Below are 20972 nucleotides of genomic sequence, written 5' to 3'. Positions count from 1 at the left end.
TTCAGTAAGGAAAGATATTTATCACTTTATTGATGACTTTTTACGTATGGATATAGTCTATTTGTTAGCATGAAAAATCTCAAGCAGTGAATGCCTTAGAGGTATTTATTAATGAGGTTGAAAGACAACTAGATAGAAAGGTGAAAATAATCAGGTCAGACAGAGGTGGTGAGTATTATGGAAGATATGACGAAACTGGACAACACCCTGGTCCATTTGCTAAATTCCTTGAAAAACGTGGCATATGTGCTCACTCAATGCCTGGCACTCCACAACAAAATGGTGTGGCTGAAAGGCGTAATCGTACATTAATGGACATGGTTAGGAGTATGTTGAGTAATTCATCTTTACCCATCTCATTGTGGATATATGCATTAAGGACTGTCGTATACTTGCTAAATAGGGTTCCTAGTAAAGCAGTCCCAAAGACTCCTTTTGAACTTTGGACTGGTAGGAAACCTAGTTTGAGGCACCTGCATATTTGGGGTTGCCCGGCAGAAATAAGAATTTATAATCCACTTGAAAAGAAACTGGATTCAAGAACGATCAGTGGTTTCTTCATTGGTTATCCAGAAAAATCAAAAGGGTATAGATTTTACTGTCCAAATCATAGTACGAGAATAGTTGAAACTGGAAATGCTAGGTTCATTGAGAATGGTGAAAATAGTGGGAGTGAGGAACCACGTAATGTGGAAATTAAAGAAGTCAGGATGCAAGTTCCTCTACCCTGCACTTCTTCTAAACTTGTTGTTCCTGAAGTTTTTGTACAACCTAACAACCAGCAAGAACAACAAATAAATGATCCTACTACTAATAATGAAATTGCAGTTAATGAACCTACAGTAGATGAACCACAAGAAGTAGCATTAAGAAGGTCTCAAAGACAAAAGAGATCTGCTATTTCAGATGATTATTTAGTTTATCTACATGAGTCAGAAATTGACTTTGGAATTGCTAATGATCCAGTTTTATTTTCACAAGCCATTGACAGTAATAATTCTGATAAATGGTTAGATGCTATGAAAGATGAGTTGAAGTCTATGGAACAGAATAAAGTTTGGGACCTTGTTGAATTACCGGAAGGTTGCAAAAGAGTCGAGTGTAAATGGGTCTTTAAGACCAAAGCGACTCGAATGGCAACATTGAACGTCACAAGGCCAGACTTGTTGCCAAAGGTTTCACTCAGAAAGATGGCATTGACTATAAAGAGACATTTTCACCGGTCTCTAGGAAGGATTCACTCGGAATTGTAATGGCTTTAGTAGCTCATTATGATTTAGAGCTACATCAAATAGATGTAAAAACCGCTTTTTTAAATGGAAATTTAGAGGAAGAAGTTTATATGGATCAACCAGAGGGGTTTGCCATTAAAGGGAAGGAACACATGGTGTGTAAACTTAAGAAATCAATATACGGACTTAAACAAGCTTCCCGACAGTGGCATCTTAAATTTAACAAAACTGTTGTCACATTTGGATTTAAAGAAAACACTGTTGATCGGTGTATATATCTGAAGGTCATTGGGAGTAAGTTTATTATGTTAGTCTTGTATGCTGATGACATCTTGCTTGCTACTAATAATCTTGGTATGATGTATGACACCACGAAATTCCTTTCTAATAACTTTGAGATGAAAGATATGGGAGAGGCATCCTATGTGATCGGGATAAAAATATTCCGAAATAGATCACTAGGATTATTGGGATTGTCTCAGAAAGCCTATATTAATAAAGTGTTAGAAAGATTTAGAATGGAAAAATGCTCATCAAGTCCCGTTCCAATTCAGAAAGGGGATAAATTTAGTCTCAATCAAGTCCAAAGAATGAATTGGAACGTATGCAAATGAAAGATATTCCTTATGCATCTATAGTTGGGAGCTTAATGTATGCCCAGACATGTACAAGACCAGACACCAGTTTTGCTGTTGGAATACTGGGAAGATATCAAAGTAATCCAGGGATGGACCACTGGAAGGCTGCAAAGAAAGTGTTGCGTTACTTGCTAGGAATGAAAGATTATATGCTCACTTATAGAAGATCTGATCATCTTGACGTGATTGGATATTCAGATTCAGATTATGCTGGTTGTATGGATACAAGAAAATCTACATTTGGTTATTTGTTCCTGTTAGCCGGAGGAGCAATATCATGGAAGAGTGCGAAGCAGTCTGTCATAGCTGCGTCCACTATGGAAGCTGAATTTGTGGCATGCTTTGAGGCTACAGTTCAGGCTAATTGGCTGCGGAACTTTATTTCAGGACTTGGACTAGTCGACAATATTGCCAGGCCGCTGAAAATTTATTGTGATAATTCCGCAGTAGTCTTTTTCTCTAAGAACGACAAGTATTCAAAGGGTGCTAAGCATATGGAAGTGAAATACTTTGCCGTCAAAGAAGAAGTCCAGAAACATAAAGTGTCAATTGAACATATTAGCACTAAACTTATGATTGCCGATCCTTTGACGAAAGGATTATCACCCAAAATATTTGTTGAACATGTTGAAAGAATGGGCATTCTTAATAGCAATGTATGAATTTATCTAAAGACTTTATTATGTTTATGAAATTGACACTTTGAGCTCATTTAAACATATGTTTTTGGTATTTTATACCTATTTTCTCTTGTATACATAATATTGAGAATAACGAAGACAGATTCAGGCTTAGATAAAGATATTCTAAGCATTAACGTTGGACCAATTAAGTATTACTTTTACATGTTGTATTGGGTAATAGACTGATATTGTAGTACATGGAAGGGACTATATCGAGTAAGTGATGTACAACCGCCATGACTCATATAAGTTTACTTATTCAATAACAACGAGTGATGTTTCCAATGAATGAGAATTTAACATTTTATTGTGCACGTAATGATTGAGATATTTATTAAACCATTAAGTGAGTAACATCACGTGCACCAAGTGGGAGAATGTAAAATATGGCCCACGTGAGTATTTTTGTTTAATATAAATATATTTTGTTAAATTAATATTTGGATAAAATTAGGGGAAGTTAATTATGGTCATAACTCCCCACTAACCCACTTTGATGGAAAGTGAGAATTAACTGATGGTCCGTGTCTCTGCCTGTTATAAGGAAGAATAGCGTACTCCATCTATTCTATTCGGAAAAGAACATAGAAAAGGAAAAGAGAGAGAAATACTGATTTTCTCAAGAACAGCAACTCTGAAGAAGACTTCCGCTCAATTTAATTAAGAAAACACATCATGGATTCAGGTAAGTTTTCTTAATTGAAGTTATTGTATCTCTATTTTATGTGAAAATCATATAGTTCCACGGTTCTGAATAATTGAAAGGACTTATATAGATTGTTTATAAATCACAATCTAGAATTGAGAAAATCCTAACATTGGAGACGCAAAATTTGTTACTTCCCATTTACTGGTAATATGCTAATTGAGGTTACATCATGGTCATTGTTTTACGTGGCTATTCCCTACGTAAAGAGTATATTACAACAACGTGGTTCCTTTTATGTCATTATTTGTGAAATATCGAGCGTTATAGCAGTCTTCCATTTTGTACTCTAGGTGCTATTATCATTAACTTCTAAGGTAGTGAGATTCCTGTATTAGAAGTTTTAGGAGCAATTTCTATAATAGAACTTTAAGGAGCAAACCAACATTTGATATCTTTTAAGGAAATCTAGATCTGTCTTACAAGCTATGACAAAAAAAGTCTCAAGATAATTCACCTTGAAATATGTTCCTTCTGTGTGAAACATATATCGTTAGTTAATTCTTCTTTGATTGGTACCAGTTTCAAAAAAAATTAATTCTTAATTCTTTGAAAATTCTTCACCTTAACAACTTCAAAAAATTTTGCAATGTTGTTTATTTTGTTGTTGATGATGCTTTAAAAATAGTATTTACCAGCATCTTGAGCATCTCTGGCCTACTGGTTCCTTTCGCAATCTACTGTGGTCTTTATGGAAATTATTATGTTTTAAAATTGACTATACAGATAGTAACTTTTGACATGTATTATTTGGCACTCTGTGGGTTGTGCTTTGCTGGATACCATTCTTCGACCAAGATGATAACTTGATGATGATTTTGAGTTGTAAGAAAATACAAAATCTTCTCATTCTGGAGGAAGTTGGTGTGCTTTACAGGATAGCTTCTCTGAACAACTTACTCATATGGACCTTTTTTGAGTGTTTTCCTGTGAAACCTCATTACTGGAGCAACTAAGAAGAGAGGTGTATAACAGAATGCAAGAAATGTCTCCGATCTAGCTCTTGTTGGCTGTAGGTTTACAGCACGCTAGGCTAGATAAAAAGGTATTATATCTTTCTCTTAAGATAACATTCTTTTGCTCTTTTTTATTCTAACCTTTGACATTCAATTCTGAAAATTGAGGCATCTAAGCTTGTAATATATTATTCATTTTGTCATTTGCTGATGGTTAACACTTTGAGGAGCAATAAACTTTTATAAATTAGTCTTACAAACAAATTACCAATGCATTACTAATGACATACAGTTATCTATTGTTTTAGTATCTTTAGATCTACTGAATTTATATCAATTTAAATGCTTAAAATGACAATCATTTAGCAGCTGCGACTGTGAGAATGCAATATTTTTCAGGTTTATAGTGTTTGTTCAACTCCTGTTGAACATTCCTGTCAGCTTTGTAGTGTTTGTTCAACTCATGTTGAATTATTTAACTATACGCTGCACCAATATTAGTCCATAATATTACAATCACCAATGTTTATTAGAAAAAAATACAACAACATTACTTAAGTATCCCTAAAGGCTAAAAAAAATTAACATAATTATTTCCAGGTTCAAAGTATTATACAACAACAAACCCAGTGTGTTCCCACAAGTGGGGTCTAGGGAGGGTAGTGTGTATGAAGCCTTACCTTATGAAGTTAGACTGCTAGAGAGAACATTTTCGATATACCTCAGAAAAAACATATATTTAATATTATCAGTTAATAATTTTTCCATTATTTGCAGGGTCTTAAATGGTCAAGTGACTGGCTTTCTCATTGGAGTGAAAGACTACACGATCTTTGACCAAGAGACTAAATCTGTTGAAAGGACCTTGAGGCTTGCATATTGAATCATGTCAAAGGCATTTTCTATGACCTGTTGTACCCAGCAACCTAAATAAAAATATGATTGCATGTCAGTGTCATACGTAGCATTACATGTTTGTTTTTTCCTCTAACATATCGTCTAGGTTGCCAGCAATCGAACTCCTAAATCTTCAGATTGGGTAGGGGAAGAACGCCTCTCAATGACTACCAGCCTGTTATGAGATTGGAGAATCGAATGCCGTTTATGTATAGCAAGGTGGTTTAAATTTGAAGCAGTGAGGTCTTGAGTTGGAAAGAATCAAAATTAGAACTCTTTGTCCCAAAATAATAGATGAATTATTAGAAGACTTCATGTAGTGTTGAGCACCAAGTAGTATTTATAGTTGTGTTGTTGAATTAATTTAGGTGGTCATGGGTTTTTCTATTGTCCGGTGGAGAGGATACAGTGCAAACACGTTCCACCTGAAGACATTCGGCCTAAACGTATGATGCAATTATGACATGACGCATTAGAGGAATATCCTATAATTATGCTTTTACAGCGATATCGCTTTAGTAAGCCCTTTTTTTTTGGATTCATATAGGTTATTTTAGTGTTGTCCTGTATCAGAAAATTTATTCAAAGGCAGCCAAAAGAAAGCGCCAACTACTTTTTTATCTAACAATGTTGGGCTCGAGCCAGCACCACCTAGTTTATATAGATATGCTTTGGAATTAAGTTCTGAATTTAAGGTATTAATGTTTTTACAGCTTTGTGTGTGATCACGCCCAACTATGTCATCTAAAAAGGACTCTGCGGACGTTGCAAATATAATCAGAGTATTACGCTCAGGGTCGAATCCACAGAGAGTTAACCTATCAATCACTATCTTTAGACCCACTAAACTCTTCAGAACCAGTTTCCCAGATGTTTGAATTACAGTTGAAGGTCGCTTTACTAACTACGATTGCAAGTAAATTAAACAGCTGTAAACTAAAATGCTAAGGTTGTAAACAATGATGAGAAGAAGCTAAGGCAATGATTTCCCCTATTGAAGGAATCCCTTCTGTTTATGCTCCTACAAATTTACCAACACATCTCTATCAATCATGAACGCTCATCTTGCCGTAAATCTCTCCCGAGTAATCACAATAATATACTAATTGCACTCTCCCGAGATACACTAGCTTACTTTATTTAGCACAATTCACTTTAGATTACACCCAAGGCTTCGTTATCCCTAATCCCGCCTTTAAACCCGCGATTATAGATTCCTCTTATACTTTGGGAGTGGTGTTGTTCAACAATAACCTAAATATGCATTCTTTTCCAAGTTATGCACACTAAATAGGCACAGCTAATTGAGGATCCTGTCAATTAACTACGACAAGCACAAAGTTGAACAAATAGAGATTGAAACTAGCAATTTGTATTCACATAAACAAGATGTTCATCCCCCAATAGGTTCCATCAAAGCCTTAGACAAAGGATTTAGCTACTCATGGCTATGGGAAAACAAACTAAGATAGAATTCATCATAACTAGCAATAAAAATCAAAGAAAAGAAGAACTATGTTTTTGGGTATTATCTCACAATAGTTTTTCTTGCCAAGATACTCTAAAATTCAATACATACCTCTCTTGGGCGAAGTCTCGTATTTAAACTAGGGTTTAGGTCTAAAAATCCCGTGTTTTACACTTTAGTCCCTGAAGTTTTCTGCTTCCGCCGCGGTTCTACCGGGGTCGCGGTTAAACCGCGGCCAAATGCCTTCTCTGAATCTCATTTTATCTGCAGCTCTCTTCCACCGCGGTTCTACCGCGGTCGCGGTGGAACCGCGGTCAACACAGTTCTCTGAATCTTCAGGCCTGTTTTGCGTGGTTTACTTGGGAATTTCACAGTTGGCCTCTTTTTCTTCATTTTTGACTCCAAAAGTACTCCCTAGCCTTCCCTGGTCATATATCACCTGCAAATCATGAAAAGCACTAATAAGAGCATTTTGTTATCACTTTTATCATCAAAACTATACAAGAAGGTGGTTATTTAAGGCGTGATTATAGTTAAATTCACCTATTATCAACTTGCTTGACTTATTCCAGTTTCCACGGTTTGAGACTCGTTGGCCATCGTGACTGTTGGAAGAGATTGAGAGCATGAAATAGTAGTGAAAAGAGATTTATTACAGGAAATGTGATCAGATGCACCTGAATCAATGACCGAAGATTCGCAGGTTGAAGATTGGGAGACACAAGTCACGCTACTACCTATTTGAACAATAGAAGCTATCTCTGAAGATGTCTGTTTACATGCTTCGTACTGAAGGAACTCAAAATAATCTGAAGAAACCATCTGGATTGGATTCAATGCATTGGATCCGAGTGCGAGTCAAATGCTTCTAATTCAAATGACATTACGATTTTCACGCCGGAAAAATCAGAAACCCTTCTGAAATCACTGTTCACGCCGGAAAAATATAAAAGTGGTCGGAATTTGGTGTAACCTGGATGGGTAGGCTCGGAATTCCCTTGCGAGCAATCGATCCCAAAGAAAAATTTCCAAAAAGTTACCGGAAGGGCCGCACGCGCCGTCGCGTGATGTCGGAACTTCGCCGGAAAATTTTCTTCCGGCGACTCGTGGGTGCGTGTGGAGGGTCTACTGATGGAGATTTTTTTATGGGTTGGTCGCCGCCGGCTGATCTAATTCGTGGTGGTGGCGGTGTTAGTTTTTGCACGACACTGACGAAAAGTGGCTTTTCACTTGCAGCAGACCTGTGTTTGCCGGAAAAAGACTTTTGGTTGACTGATTTCTCCTCCCGGAGTCCCTGGAATTTATGCACAACGATAAATCTCTCACAATTGCTCTAATACCATGTGAGAATGCACGGGAGAAAAATCTATTATTGATATTCTGTTTTAATTATAGTACATTGAGCCCTATTTATACAATATATATCATACTCCTATTCTATGTGGGACTAGGACTAATTCATATTATTTACATAACTATCTAATAGTTCTAAATGGCACCCAAAGGTGTGGCCTAGTGGTCAATGAATTGGGTTGAGAATCACAAGGTTTTAGGTTCAAATCACAATGGAGATGTGGACAGAGTTACCCAGTACCTATGCTAGTGTGAGGTAGCAGGTATCTCGTGGAATTAGTCGAGGTTCGCTAAAGCTAGCCCAGACACCACGGACATCAGAAAGAAAAAAGAACCCTAGTTCTAAATCTGATCAGGGAACTACTTAAAAAAAATGACATCAAATGGCTGCAAAATCAGCTAAGTAAGATAAGTGTAAAGATTTATATGAACTAAATATGAAACTAACTAAAGCGCAAATTGTAAGGGATTGCTTAGGGTTTGCTACACTACTTCTTTGAACAGTATCATTGCTGCTTCAAGGGTCTCTGAACATTGGCTTTTTTCTCTTCTTCACTTCAACATCAGCTTTTCATCAGGCAAATTGTGCTTTAACTTCTTTCGGTGAAGGCAATAGGAATAGTGGTAGAAGATAATAAAATCGCCACCTAGTATATTACAGTGAGAAGTCCAGTTGCATAGAATTTTCTTGGGTGAATAATGCTGAGGCCTGTTTTCTGGCTCAAAACTTATAAAAACCCAGGGATTTGACAGGAGTATGGATAATGGAGGGGAGATACATGGTTTTAATAGTTATTACTTATTGGAAAAAAAAGGATATTTGGTTTTAGAGGGTATCTGCGCTGGTGTAATGTGCCGAGCAGCTCCAAGGGTGAAGGGTCTATATTTTCCTCTAAAACTTCAGTAAGTCATTTGGGACTAGCGTCACCAAGACATGACATGAGAAAATTATAAGCTTTCTTCTTTATTTAACTTGCCAGATTTTCAGAATGTCAGCTTGTTATTCCCTCCTGAAAATAAGTTCAATTTGTATTATGCCTATTATTAAACGCAGTAACTTAAGTGGTGTATTAATGACTTTCCTCTGGCCCTCTACACAGAGTTGCGTGATAAAGAGGAGCACTTTGTTGAACTACCTGCTGAAATTTGCCAGCTCAAGATAATTGGGTTTTCCAAAGATATTGGGAGCTCATTATCTCTGTTGCCATCGATCATGCATCGTCTTGAAAGCTTACTTGTCGCTATCGAACTAAAGGGCTGCCTATCTGCTTCTTTCCCTGAGGGAAGGGAAGTAACAATAGATCATGTAAGGAATACTCCGATCCTCAGTAGCTATGTTGCGCGGACTCTCCAAAATGGTGCCGCACCCGTGTCAGATCCTCCAAAAATGCACCACTTTTGGAGAATTTGACCCACACCCGATGACATTTTGGGAGAGTCCGAGCAACATAGCTTAGTAGTATTTCTCAATCAAACACATCTGTTTTACATTTATCGCTTGTTCATAGCATATGAATCATGCCAGATACAGTACCTAGTTTACTATTAACTGCCTGAAACTGGACCAGGTTCTTGAAGCACTTACTACAGAGAAATGCAATGAACCTTTTTCTCTTGAAAGGCTTGAAGTGCTTGGTGATGCATTTCTCAAGTTTGCAGTTGGGAGGCATGTCTTTCTTACATACAATGCCTTTGACGAAGGACAGTTAACTAGAAGGCGCTCAAACATTGTGAACAATTCCTATCTGTACACTATAGCAGTCAGAAACAATTTACAGGTACATGGTGTTGCTGAAAACTCCAAATGCTGGATATGGACAGACTCCTTCAGTGATATGACAGCACATCTTTTATGTTCAGATAAGAGAATGCTTGCTTTTTCTTGTTTCAAAACATGGCTTTTGAATTTTTGCAAATTTTACATTATTTCATTGTGAGGAAGTGCAAACACTACCATTTCTTAACACAAACTCAGATGCACGTGTGGCTCTCTCATCTCACATTGCCCCAAAAACAAATAAAAGAGCAGAAGTAGAATATATCTTGTTGAAACTTATCAGGAAAAAAAGTTCATCTGTGTTGATTAATATGAGGCCTCGAATAATTTGTCATTGTATCAAATAAATCTCCACTAAACTAATATAATAACCAAGTTAAATTTACTAATAAAACTTTATACTTAGTCGATAACCGTAAAATAGAATGGGACGAAGGGAGTAATAAATATCTGATACATTCATGAGTAACCTATTATTTGATACAATGACAATGAATTCAAGGTATTGAAAATGTGAAATTTTGTATAAACATGGTATGGGTTAAACATTTCGAGATATTAAATAGAAAGACTACCATATATATTGAGATTAAGAGAGCTATAAGATTTGATAATCTCCTATCCAACCCAATAAAAGAGGGGATTTCCTCTGTGTCTGGAACAGTAAACGCTTTTTTTGAAATGGAACAGTAAACTTTTTTCTATACATACATTTAACACGTTAAAGATAGTGATGTTTGATTAGCTGATAATGAATGCTTTTTTTTTTTTTTGTGGCATCATTGGAAAAATTAGTCCTACTAAGTTTGTTTGATGTTGTCTTGATACACCTTAATATTCAGTCATCGCTGACATTTTCTTTCCTAGTATGAGGAAATGTTTTACTCTTGACTGTCACGAGTATGCTGTCCGCTGCACAAATATCTGAATGTTGTCAAGAGCAAGCCATAAACATAAAATGAACATACTCACCATACTAAAATGACTTCCTCAATTTCTAATAACCTATGTTGTTGGATTCTCGAGTTGGACAGTTCTGCACTTTTCTTTTTGTGTGATAAGTAAGACAGCTAGCATTCTGTATCTCAATAATTGAACATAAATATGAATATAAGATGAAACTGCATATCTCTAATGAATTTTTAGAAATCAGAGGCAATTGTGGTTTCCTATGAGGGGAGGAGGTCATAGAATATACATTAATGTGACTGTATGTGTGTAAATATGTTTGATTACGTGTTTATCTATAAATATATATATTTATGAGCTTTCTCCTTTTAAGATGTTTATACTCTTAAGTCAATTGATTTGATTGAATCTCTAAGTTTTTCTTTGTGTCAGGCGTTTATTCGTGATCAATCATTTGATCCCTACCACTTCTATGCAGTAGGCCGTCCGTGCCCTGTAATCTGTAACAAACAAACAGAAAAAAGCATACACGGTCAATGTGGTAGTGTAACAGATGGTGCAAAGACTGAAGTTAGGTGTAGCAAATGTCATCAGTGGTTGCGTAAGAAAACAATTGCTGATATAGTTGAAGCCCTTGTTGGCGCTTTTGTAGTTGACAGTGGCTTCAAAGCAGCAATTGCATTTCTTAAATGGATTGGTATCTATACAGATTTTGAAGAATCACAAGTAAAGAGTATTTGCGCTGCAAGCAAAGTCTTTATGCCACTTGCTGATGAAATAGATATTCAGGCCATTGAAAATTTATTAGGTTATACATTCGTCCATAAGGGTTTGCTCATTCAGGCCTTCATCCATCCATCTTATAACAACCACGGAGGAGGTTGCTATCAGGTATGGAATTCCTCTTTTTCAATAACCTACTTTTCTGAAACTCTCTGGTGGTTGTGTAGGCGATTTTTAGTATTTTGCAGCAACTTCTTTCTTAGAACATTTGATTTCCTTTAGCAGAGACTGGAGTTTCTTGGAGATGCTGTCCTCGATTATTTGATCACATCCTATCTATACTCTGTGTACCCAAAACTGAAGCCTGGCCAGTTGACTGATCTGAGATCAGTTTCTGTAAACAACACCACCTTCGCAGTTGTTGCAGTACATCAAAGCTTCCACAGCCATATACTCTGTGATTCTAGTGGCCTCCGTGAGTCAATTACTAGATATGTCAATTTCATTGGAAGACCAGATTCTATGAAAAGGTTGTCTGAAGAGCCATCTTGTCCAAAGGTATTCACTATTTACATGATGAAATCTTCAATATTGATGGATTCATGGAGTTTCTTATACAGAGTTTATAATAGTTTGTGTTTACACTTATTGTAGTATAGAGTATTTGCCCTTCATAAAATAAACGTAAGAATTTACATTGCAAAGTTTTCCTATAAAAGAATTCAGGTATAAGAAACTTGGGTCTTCAAATCATTTGATATTATTGCTAGATAGCAGATTGATTATATATTTAGGCAAAACGACATTGTCTCCACAAATAAGGGTAACGCTGTACTTTGTAAAGTGATGTGAAAGGTTTCAGGTGTAAGGCGTATGTCTTTGTCATTCTCCTTCTCTTATATCTCGCGAAATTATTTGATATTGTTGCACACAGGAGTTGATTGTTTTCCAGTTTAGGTCCTAAACTCTATTCCCGCTCCAGCATTCTGACATTGGCCTTGCCAGAATATCGATGTAACTGAAAGAAGTCCCAAAAAGACGAAGCTAACTACCCTAAAATAGTCTGACGTTACTAAATGGACTATATTCTGACATGCACTACCTTTTTACCCGGAATGTCCCAGATCACCAAATCTTGCATGGAAAACAAAGATTTATTATTCCATTTCTTTTATTTGAAGGTCATGTGTTCAAGTCGTGACAATAGCTTCTGGTGTTGAATAATAAAAGAAACTAGGAAAAGCTGATTCTAGATCAATATCAATAAAAATAGGTTCCAGGGCAAGCGAAATTGAAAGCAGTCTATTTAAAAAGAGAGCTAGAAAATCCAATCCAGTTGTTTAGAGTAAAAATCATGATTAGAATCAGTTGGATAAAATAACATTCCAGTCCACAGCTAGTATTGGGATCAAGGCTTCTTTCATTTGTTGAATCAGGAATAGACGACTCCAGGTAAATGCTTTTCCAGCAGGTTGAGGCTGCATTCCTAGCCTTTCCCTACTCGACGAAACGATTAGACTTTTATCGAGGCTTACCAGCAATACAGTTCCTGTGCTGGAGTAGGGAAAGTCTAAAAGTGTAGTCTAGAAAAAAATCATAAATTAGGTGTAGTAGCTTTTGATATATTCAAGACCAACTAGTTGGAAGTAAATCTTCATTGTGTTGGTAACCTAATTTAACATATATTATTGAGTATTTGAATGAATGCACCCAAATGGAGCGGAATAATATATAAAGGATTCATACAGTCGACTAAAACCCGTTTAGAATTGAGCGTAGTCTTTTTTCTTTTCCTAGGTAGGTGAGAAAGGAGCTTTATTGCCTAACCATGCAGCAGCATATTTAGAGCTGAAATAGTGAGGAGAAAAGGTAGATGTTAATAGTTCATTAATGGGTAAAGCAGTGGGAGGCTTTGAGGCTCTAGCATTATAATTGAGGATGCTCTGGTCCCGTTAATAGGTTATGACAGTATCTTTGCTGGAACATTAAGAAGAAAGATGAAGAATGCCTTGGTATTGAGAGTCTATTGGAGAAAAAAGAATAGTGAGAACTGAGAAATAGAAGAAGAAGCAATCTGGAATTCTACCTGGATTTTGTTGCAGATGGTACGATTCAGAGTCAGGTACTCGAACATGAGCATCAGATATATGTATTTATCCAACTCAGGTGCATGCAATTTTAGATATACCCTAACCATACATGGAAGGATTCTTACGAGGTACAATGCCCATGTCATGCCCAATTGACAGGAGTGCATCTGGACAAATGAAGAGTCTGTATAATGTAATGCATAAAGCCATAAAGCACCGAGAAGCAACAGAAGATTCACCAAAGCCATAAGCGATGACTCATTTTCCAACCATTAATATCAAAGAATATGGAGTTGTTCCATGGGCTACTTGCAGAACAATATGGAGTTGTTCTTAGCTCTACTTATAGAACATTATGAAATATTCTATGTACTACAAGGAAGATGTTTACCCGCATTCCTACTAAACAATATGGGAACTTCTGCATTTTAGCTTCTTGGATGGGTAGGGCTCCAAAGAAAATGAGAATCATTGAATTACTCAGGTGACATTAACTAAATAATGTGCTATTTATTGTAAATCAATGAACTGCAAATCCTTGGTTAAAAAATTTTACCCAATCAAGATAAAGATATTGATAGGGTAAAGTAGGCATGGTTAGCAGGTTATATAATCTAAAATAATATTTGAACTTATGCCATAAACATCCTTCAAAGGTTGGGCCACAAACTTACTAAAAAGGGATGTTTTTCTGTTCTTCTTAAGTTGTCTCTTACATCATTGTACCTCCTTGTTCAAAAGAGAGTTTGTTGTCCAGTAAAGGGCTGCTGAAAAGGAATGTTAGTCAAGTAAATTGGGTTGTGATGGTATATATGGAAGCATTTGTATATATCAAGTAATACTGGGGTTGGTTGCTCCTCTCCTGAGCATTAAGGAAAATTGCTCAATCATTTCTTTGCTGAACCTTTGAAAGATGAACCCTCATTTTGCTCTCATGTTTACTGGTTGGTTCAGGCCCTTGGCGACCTGGTGGAGTCTTGTATGGGTGCAATCCTGCTTGACACAGGGTTTGACTTGAACCGTGCTTGGCGTATAATGCTCTCCTTCTTAAAGCCCGTCATGAGCTTTACCAGGTTGCAGCTTAATCCAAAAAGAGAACTCCATGAACTTTGCCAGTCTTATGGCTGGCATCTAAAGTTCCTGGCTTCAAAAAAAGATAGCAAATATCTAGTTGAGGCCAAGGTGAATGGGGAGAATGTTTCTGAAGCGGCTTCTGCTCTCAATATCAATAAAAAAGCTGCCGCAAGAATGGCTGCCCAGCAAGTACATTCAAGCTTGAAGGTATGCATCTTATTAGTTCCTGTCCTGTTATTTCTTCTTGTTGGAGCTCTTTTCCTGTATGTTACATGATCAAAATGTTTGTCAGGGGGTCACCTATGCAACTTTTTTGAACCTTTGAAGAAAAACGAAATGCTGAACAAACTGCAGCTTCTTTCCAGTAGCATGAACTTTTCAATTTTTATTTTTATTTTTTTAAGTAGCATCAACTATATACTTGAAATATTGCTTTTTAGGAAAAGGACATGGTCTGGTGCAGGTGTTGATAATTTGGTTGTCTTTCTGGCTAATTCTTCATGCCCATATAAAAGGAAAATAAGCTTTAGGATTATTTGTTACAGTTTATATGAAATTGAAGATTTACTTATCACAAAAACTAGGTGTAGATTTCTGTGATAAAGGTGTTGAAAAAATCTTTGTATTCCAAGGGTTTGTTTCGTTGGAGGAAAAAAGATTTCTGGAAAATGCTTTCCAATTTTTCCATGTTTGATTGGATCAAATATTTTCTTTATGAACTCATTTTCCTCCAATTTCAAATAAATGGCTTCCCTAGTAAGAGAAAGAATAACATTTCTGAAACTCTGATAGTCTAATTGATGGTTTCAACCCTCCCCACCCCACCCTCTAACCCCATCCACCCCACCCTAAACCCCGCCCCCAAGCGCCCCCTTTCCCTGCTGCTCTCACTCCCTCCTCTTTCCCTTGCAATCCCCTCACTTCACCCCATCCCTCCCCCCACTCCACCCTGTCCCTTGCCCACCCCAACCCCCATCCCAAAACCACCACCTCCCCCAAAAAAACCGCTCCAACACCCCCCCCCCCAAAAGAAAAAACCCACACCCCCCAACCGCATGACCCATCCCACCCCCCAACCAACACCACTCCAAAAAAAAGAAACCCCACCCCCATAATGTCTGTCTAGGTTATAAATGCTCTTGAGATAATATTTTTTGCTTGCTTACGAAATATCAGAAAATAAGTAAGAAAATCGCTTATTTTTCAGGAAATTATTTTCCGTGGAAAACATTCTCCTTTCATACCAAGCACTCGCCAAGTCACTGATGACTTGAATCACTTGGCTTGCTCAGGAAAACCTTTGATGTTGCACGGATTGTTAGTGAGATCTTAACCTTAGGGTATTTGGGTATTGGTTGTAGCAACTAGCTAGAATGCTAAGGTCCTACAGTGAGGGGCTTTGGTGGCTGTACTATGCTGAATTTGGGTGCAAACCTTGACCATGCCATGATCACCTTCTTTCAAATGCCATGTATGAGAAAGAGTGGGTTTTTTTGCAATAATTTTGTGCATGGTTGCAGGCCTCTCCCATGGTGTTCTGTTGACTAATCCTTAAAGAATTTTGAGATCTCTATAACTTTAATAATTATTTTTAGCTCCAAGACTTTGTAATCCTGTTTTTTTTTTATAAGGTAAATTGTATTAATCAAAAAGGAGAGAACTCCCGTATACAAGAAGTATGCCAAAAAGTAGAGAATTTATATCAGAACACGATTCTCTACAAAAGACGCCCTCTGCTCTTCTTTGTTAACTTTCTCCTCATACGATAAAATAGTACAAAAACATAATTTGGTGGCTTATTGCTCAAATTGATTTCTTCTCATGACATCATTGTTCTTGTAGCACAGACTTTCTTGTTGATTCCATCATACAAGTCTTTACTCACCCCAACATCAGGTTGCTGCTTTATGATGATAATCTCTTCAGCGGTTTTGCTGGATGAGAATGATTGAGATCACTGAACTGCTTGCTCTCACAGCTTTCTTCATTTATGTGATACCACCGTGGTGTTACAAAGTTGTAATTGTAGTGGATCAAGTTGCAGAGAATGTTCTCATTGCATTCACGCTCTGTACTAGTGATGAGTCTTGCCTAAAGGATTATGACAGTAGGTAGTCATAGATACAGAGGCTGTTCAAGCACTTAGTGACTATAGCTTTATCCATTAGTTCAGGGAGCCAACTTTCTTGCTCCATTTTCGTTTCTAGACCTTCAACAGTAATAAAAATTGTTCAACTCCTTGAGGAAGAACTTCTTAGTACTCCTTAATTTGTGCTTCAGAAATAACTTCCCCCCCACCCCCCTCGCCGAATAAAACAAGGCATAAGCTGATATATATATTGTACTATAGACCCTTGTGGTCCAGCCCTTCCCCGGACCATGCGCATAGCGGGAGCTTAGTGCACTGGGCTGCCTTTATAAGCTGATATATATAATTTTGGATAATACATAAGGACCCCCTCAAACTTGTCCCAAATTTCCCCTTACGACCTTAAACTTTGCAGGGGTCAATAGTACTCCCTGAACAACTTCTAAGTGGTATTAGTACCCCCTTTGTTGGCCAACCCCTGTTTTAAGGAAAGGAAGTGCTTAACATGCAATTCTTGCTTCCACGTGTCAATTTCATTTAAAAAACTTATTATCATTTTACCCCTAAACTATGTGAAATGCATCATTCATGTCCTTTAATTCAAATCAATTATTGCGGTTTAATTTTAAGCTTCAACACGTGGCGATTTATGGTGCTAATCATTTTCCATTAGTAGAAAAGGGCAAGTGTAGACTATTTTGGTAACAACAGGGGTAGTTTCAACCCCAACTTTTTACAAAAGTAAATCATTTCGCGTAGTTCAGGAGCAACTCTGCACCTTCTCCATGCATTTAACAAAAAATATCTTGCAAAAATAGATTATAAAACTTTATTGTGGTCCCTCACGCTCTTAAAGAGAGAATGATGAACACTCTCTATGCCAGGTGACTGAGAAAGAGGGCATTAATTCCACTTGAAAGTTTTTCAGGGGGGTACTAGGAGCCTCACAATGTTCAAGGTCGTAATGGGAAATGGGGACAAGTTTCATGGATCAGTTTACATTGCCTTATTGGCATTCAGAGTAGAGAAATGCATCTCTATGCATAAGGAAAGATAATGATTTATCACTAAAACCTATAACATTTCTCGCAGAACTTCACAAGTTTCTCACTTTAGTTGATAAATTACCTTGTTTTGGCAAATTCATTGACTGCTTTACATATTATCAAGTATGCTTCGGTGTTCCTTTTGCCTTCTATTTTTACTTCTCTTCTTCAAATGTCTCTCTTGTCAGTGAGACAGTGACAACACTTCTGCTACTTTTGTTCTTTGCTTCTCTCAGCAGTGGCATGCTGATCAGGCGTCGTTACTATAGATTCAGCTCTTCTTATCTGATTTTATCATTGTTTCTGCAGTCTGATTTCCATTTTAGTATTCCAATCTTAATACCTCCCTTATCGGACTTCTCTTATATAGCTATTTTGCAGTTCAGTAATGTCTTCCAATGTGCAGGCTCAAGGCTATAGGCGCAAGTCTAAATCACTGGAGCAAGTGGTAAAAACAGCTAAAAAGATGGAAGCTAAACTGATAGGATATGATGAAATACCCTGTGTTCTTACTGCTAAGTGCAATGATGTGGAGAAGAACGAAGCATCTGAAAGTGATCGTGACTTGAAAGTATTCCCTATTAGTGAGGAACTTGCAAGAAATTGCAATTTCAAGTTAAAGCCTGCGAGAAAGTTGGCCCCAGAGGCAGCTGTACAATGCAACTCTGAGCAGACCATCATGCCTAATGGCTCTAATTCAGATTCAAAAGCTACAGGTATCAATAACAAGGATCTCTATCTGCTTATTTATCCATGTTGTCATTCTCTTACTCCAAAATAATTCAGGTGGTGCAATAAATGGATCGGCAAAGTCAATTTTGCATGAAGTTTGTGCTGCCAACTGCTGGAAACCTCCTAGATTTGAATGTTGCAAGGAGACAGGGCCAAGCCACTTGAAAGAGTATGTAGTGAACTAGTAAAAAGTAGCTTTTATTTTCATTCCAGAATTTTGAGCAGATTCCTGCAATCATGAAAACGTAAACTAAACCATAGTGAACAAACTGCATTAACTAATTACTCATCTCAAAGTAATTACTCAGCATTGTAAAATATCGAGTTTCATGAAATGGCCCAAAATTGTAAAATGACAAGTACTGGAAAATAACATTTGACATTAATGAATGAAGCCTAGGAAACTTATTCCTCCAACAAGTACTGATAAGAACTGGACCTTGGGCCTAACTCAACCCCAATAGTTAGCTCATGAGGTAAGGATTGTCCAGACCATGTAACGAGACCGGAAGTCCCGTCCACAACTGATGTAGGTCTCTAACACCCCCTCCCTACCCACACACTGACGCACACAAGCTTAGAACTGGACATTTGGAGTGTAAATATAATATGGGCCCAACATAAGGGTTTCAAGAATTGGGATGAGTGTGGTTTTGATACCATGTTAAGATAATGGACCTTGAGCCTAACTCAACCCGAAAAGCTAGCTCAAAAGGTGAAGATTGGCCAAAGACCATATAAGGAGACCAATTACTCCGTCCACAACCGATGTGGGAAATCTACCAAGTAGAAATCAATGCACCATATAGAAGAAAAGTTCAGCTTGAGATGGGAGGATATATGCAGTCATACTTTGTATCTGGTTAATTTCTGCACTATTTGATTGTTTAAATTTTTATTATGCACTTGTAGTTCTTAAGTTTAATTCTTGGAACCTATAACATAAAGAAAATCCTTGCTGGTTATGTGGTTTAATGCTGTCCTTGGGAATCCCTGCCTTAAAGTTTGTTGTCTGATCTAACCAGAAAAGGTAAAACCACTAACATCTTCCTCAATTTCTTGATTATTTCTGTGCACTGAAAATCCTTGACATTTTATAGCCTATGGCATTGTGAGAGGGAGGGATGATGGAGGGATGGAGGGAGAGGTGTTAAAGTAATAGCTTATGTTGTGCCCAACCCCCTATGTTCTCCAAACTGCATACATTATGTCCCCTCTTTAATATTACAAAATTGTCTTCAGGTTTACTTTTCGGGTGGTGGTGGAAATTGAAGAAACATCAAGAGTTATAGAGTCTTGTGGAGCTCCTCGGGCGAAAAAGAAAGATGCAGCTGAGGATGCAGCGGAAGGGGCACTTTGGTTCTTGAAGCACGAAGGATACATGTTCGGTAACTGAGAGTGCTTACCCTCTGAATACTGACTTGATTAAAGTTAACAAAAATTGTATGTATGATCCTTAACGCGACCATAATGTGGCTGTATGTCTATCCTATATGTGTACAGGTATAGAATTTGTATATTAACCAGGTAGTACGGAGTGATAAAGGGGTCTTGTTCACTCTCTCCTGGTGTGGCTGCAAATAGAATAGGTGCTAAATGATGTAATTAGTTCTAGTTGGCAAACTGTTTTAGGTATTGAAATCATATGCGGCGTGCCATTTTTTGGAGGTCATCCTTCCTAGCATATCCCATTCTTGGTGGGAAAAAAAACAATGTATCCCATTCTTGGTGCTTTTATTTTAATTCTCATTTTTCATTTTTTTTTTCATTTCTTTGTTCACTTTCTTCTTTGATTAAACCAGTCACAGATGCCTGTTACTTGAAAGGGTCAAGTGCACAAATAGCCATTCTCAAGAATGCTATTTAGCCATTCTCAGGAATGCTATTTAGGAATTAGCCAATATTTATTTTGTGCTAAAGTTTTAAACTAAAAATCGTAACTTCGGGATAACTCAGCATATTTTTGTCCCAAAAATTGAATTAAAAAATTGAAATTTAGGACGCACTGGCTAATTCCTTAATAGCAGCCCTTTAGAGTGGCTTTCTAGTGTCATCTCTACTATTGAAATTCCTATGCTATTGCCGTTGAGTGTAAATGAGGGAAAAAGATTGCATTACTTACGGAGCATGCAGCAACTTAGTTGGTTTGATAGAAGCATACATGACTATAGCATGTTTGGCCAAGCTTCTTTTTGGCAAAAAATGCTTTTTTTTTTTTTTTTTTTGCCAAAAGCACTTTTGGCCAAAAATTGAGGTGTTTGGCCAAGCTTTTGGAAGGAAAAAAAGTGCTTTTGAGGAGAAACAGGAGCAGTTTTAGAGAAGCAGAAAAAAGTGGCTTCTCTCCAAAAGCACTTTTTTGAGAAGCACTTTTGAGAAAAATACACTTAGAAACAGTTTTTTAAAGCTTGGCCAAACACTAATTGCTGCTCAGAAGTGCTTTTCAAACTAATTAGCCAAACACAAACTGCTTCTCACCAAAAGTATTTTTGAGAAAAGCACTGTTGAAAAAAAACACTTCTCAAAATAAGCTGATTTTTGCAGCTTGGCCAAACGGGCTAAAGTCTTTGTCTTTTTTTATTATCGGTTTTACTTAATTGTT

General features: G+C 37.2%; 1 protein-coding gene across 2 annotated transcripts in view; it reads left to right on the top strand.

Moving 5' to 3' along the window:
• Nucleotides 1-20129, top strand: part of LOC109234476 (dicer-like protein 4) — a 64148-nt gene extending 44019 nt beyond the window's left edge. For both annotated transcript variants that reach the window (XM_019400489.1, XM_019400488.1), the window contains exons 18-26: nucleotides 9034-9239; nucleotides 9502-9711; nucleotides 11052-11510; nucleotides 11628-11900; nucleotides 14387-14713; nucleotides 18048-18357; nucleotides 18428-18542; nucleotides 19616-19761; nucleotides 19877-20129. In XM_019400489.1, the coding sequence (XP_019256034.1) occupies nucleotides 9034-9239; nucleotides 9502-9711; nucleotides 11052-11510; nucleotides 11628-11900; nucleotides 14387-14713; nucleotides 18048-18357; nucleotides 18428-18542; nucleotides 19616-19761; nucleotides 19877-19896 (2066 nt within the window). In that variant the 3' untranslated portion in view covers nucleotides 19897-20129. The remainder of the gene's footprint in view (nucleotides 1-9033; nucleotides 9240-9501; nucleotides 9712-11051; nucleotides 11511-11627; nucleotides 11901-14386; nucleotides 14714-18047; nucleotides 18358-18427; nucleotides 18543-19615; nucleotides 19762-19876) is intronic.

The sequence above is a fragment of the Nicotiana attenuata genome, chromosome 11 (assembly GCF_001879085.1).
Source record: "Nicotiana attenuata strain UT chromosome 11, NIATTr2, whole genome shotgun sequence".
NCBI classification, from domain to species: domain Eukaryota; kingdom Viridiplantae; phylum Streptophyta; class Magnoliopsida; order Solanales; family Solanaceae; genus Nicotiana; species Nicotiana attenuata.
The sequence above is the reverse complement of the archived record's forward strand: the minus strand, read 5'-3'. Positions and strand labels throughout refer to the sequence as shown.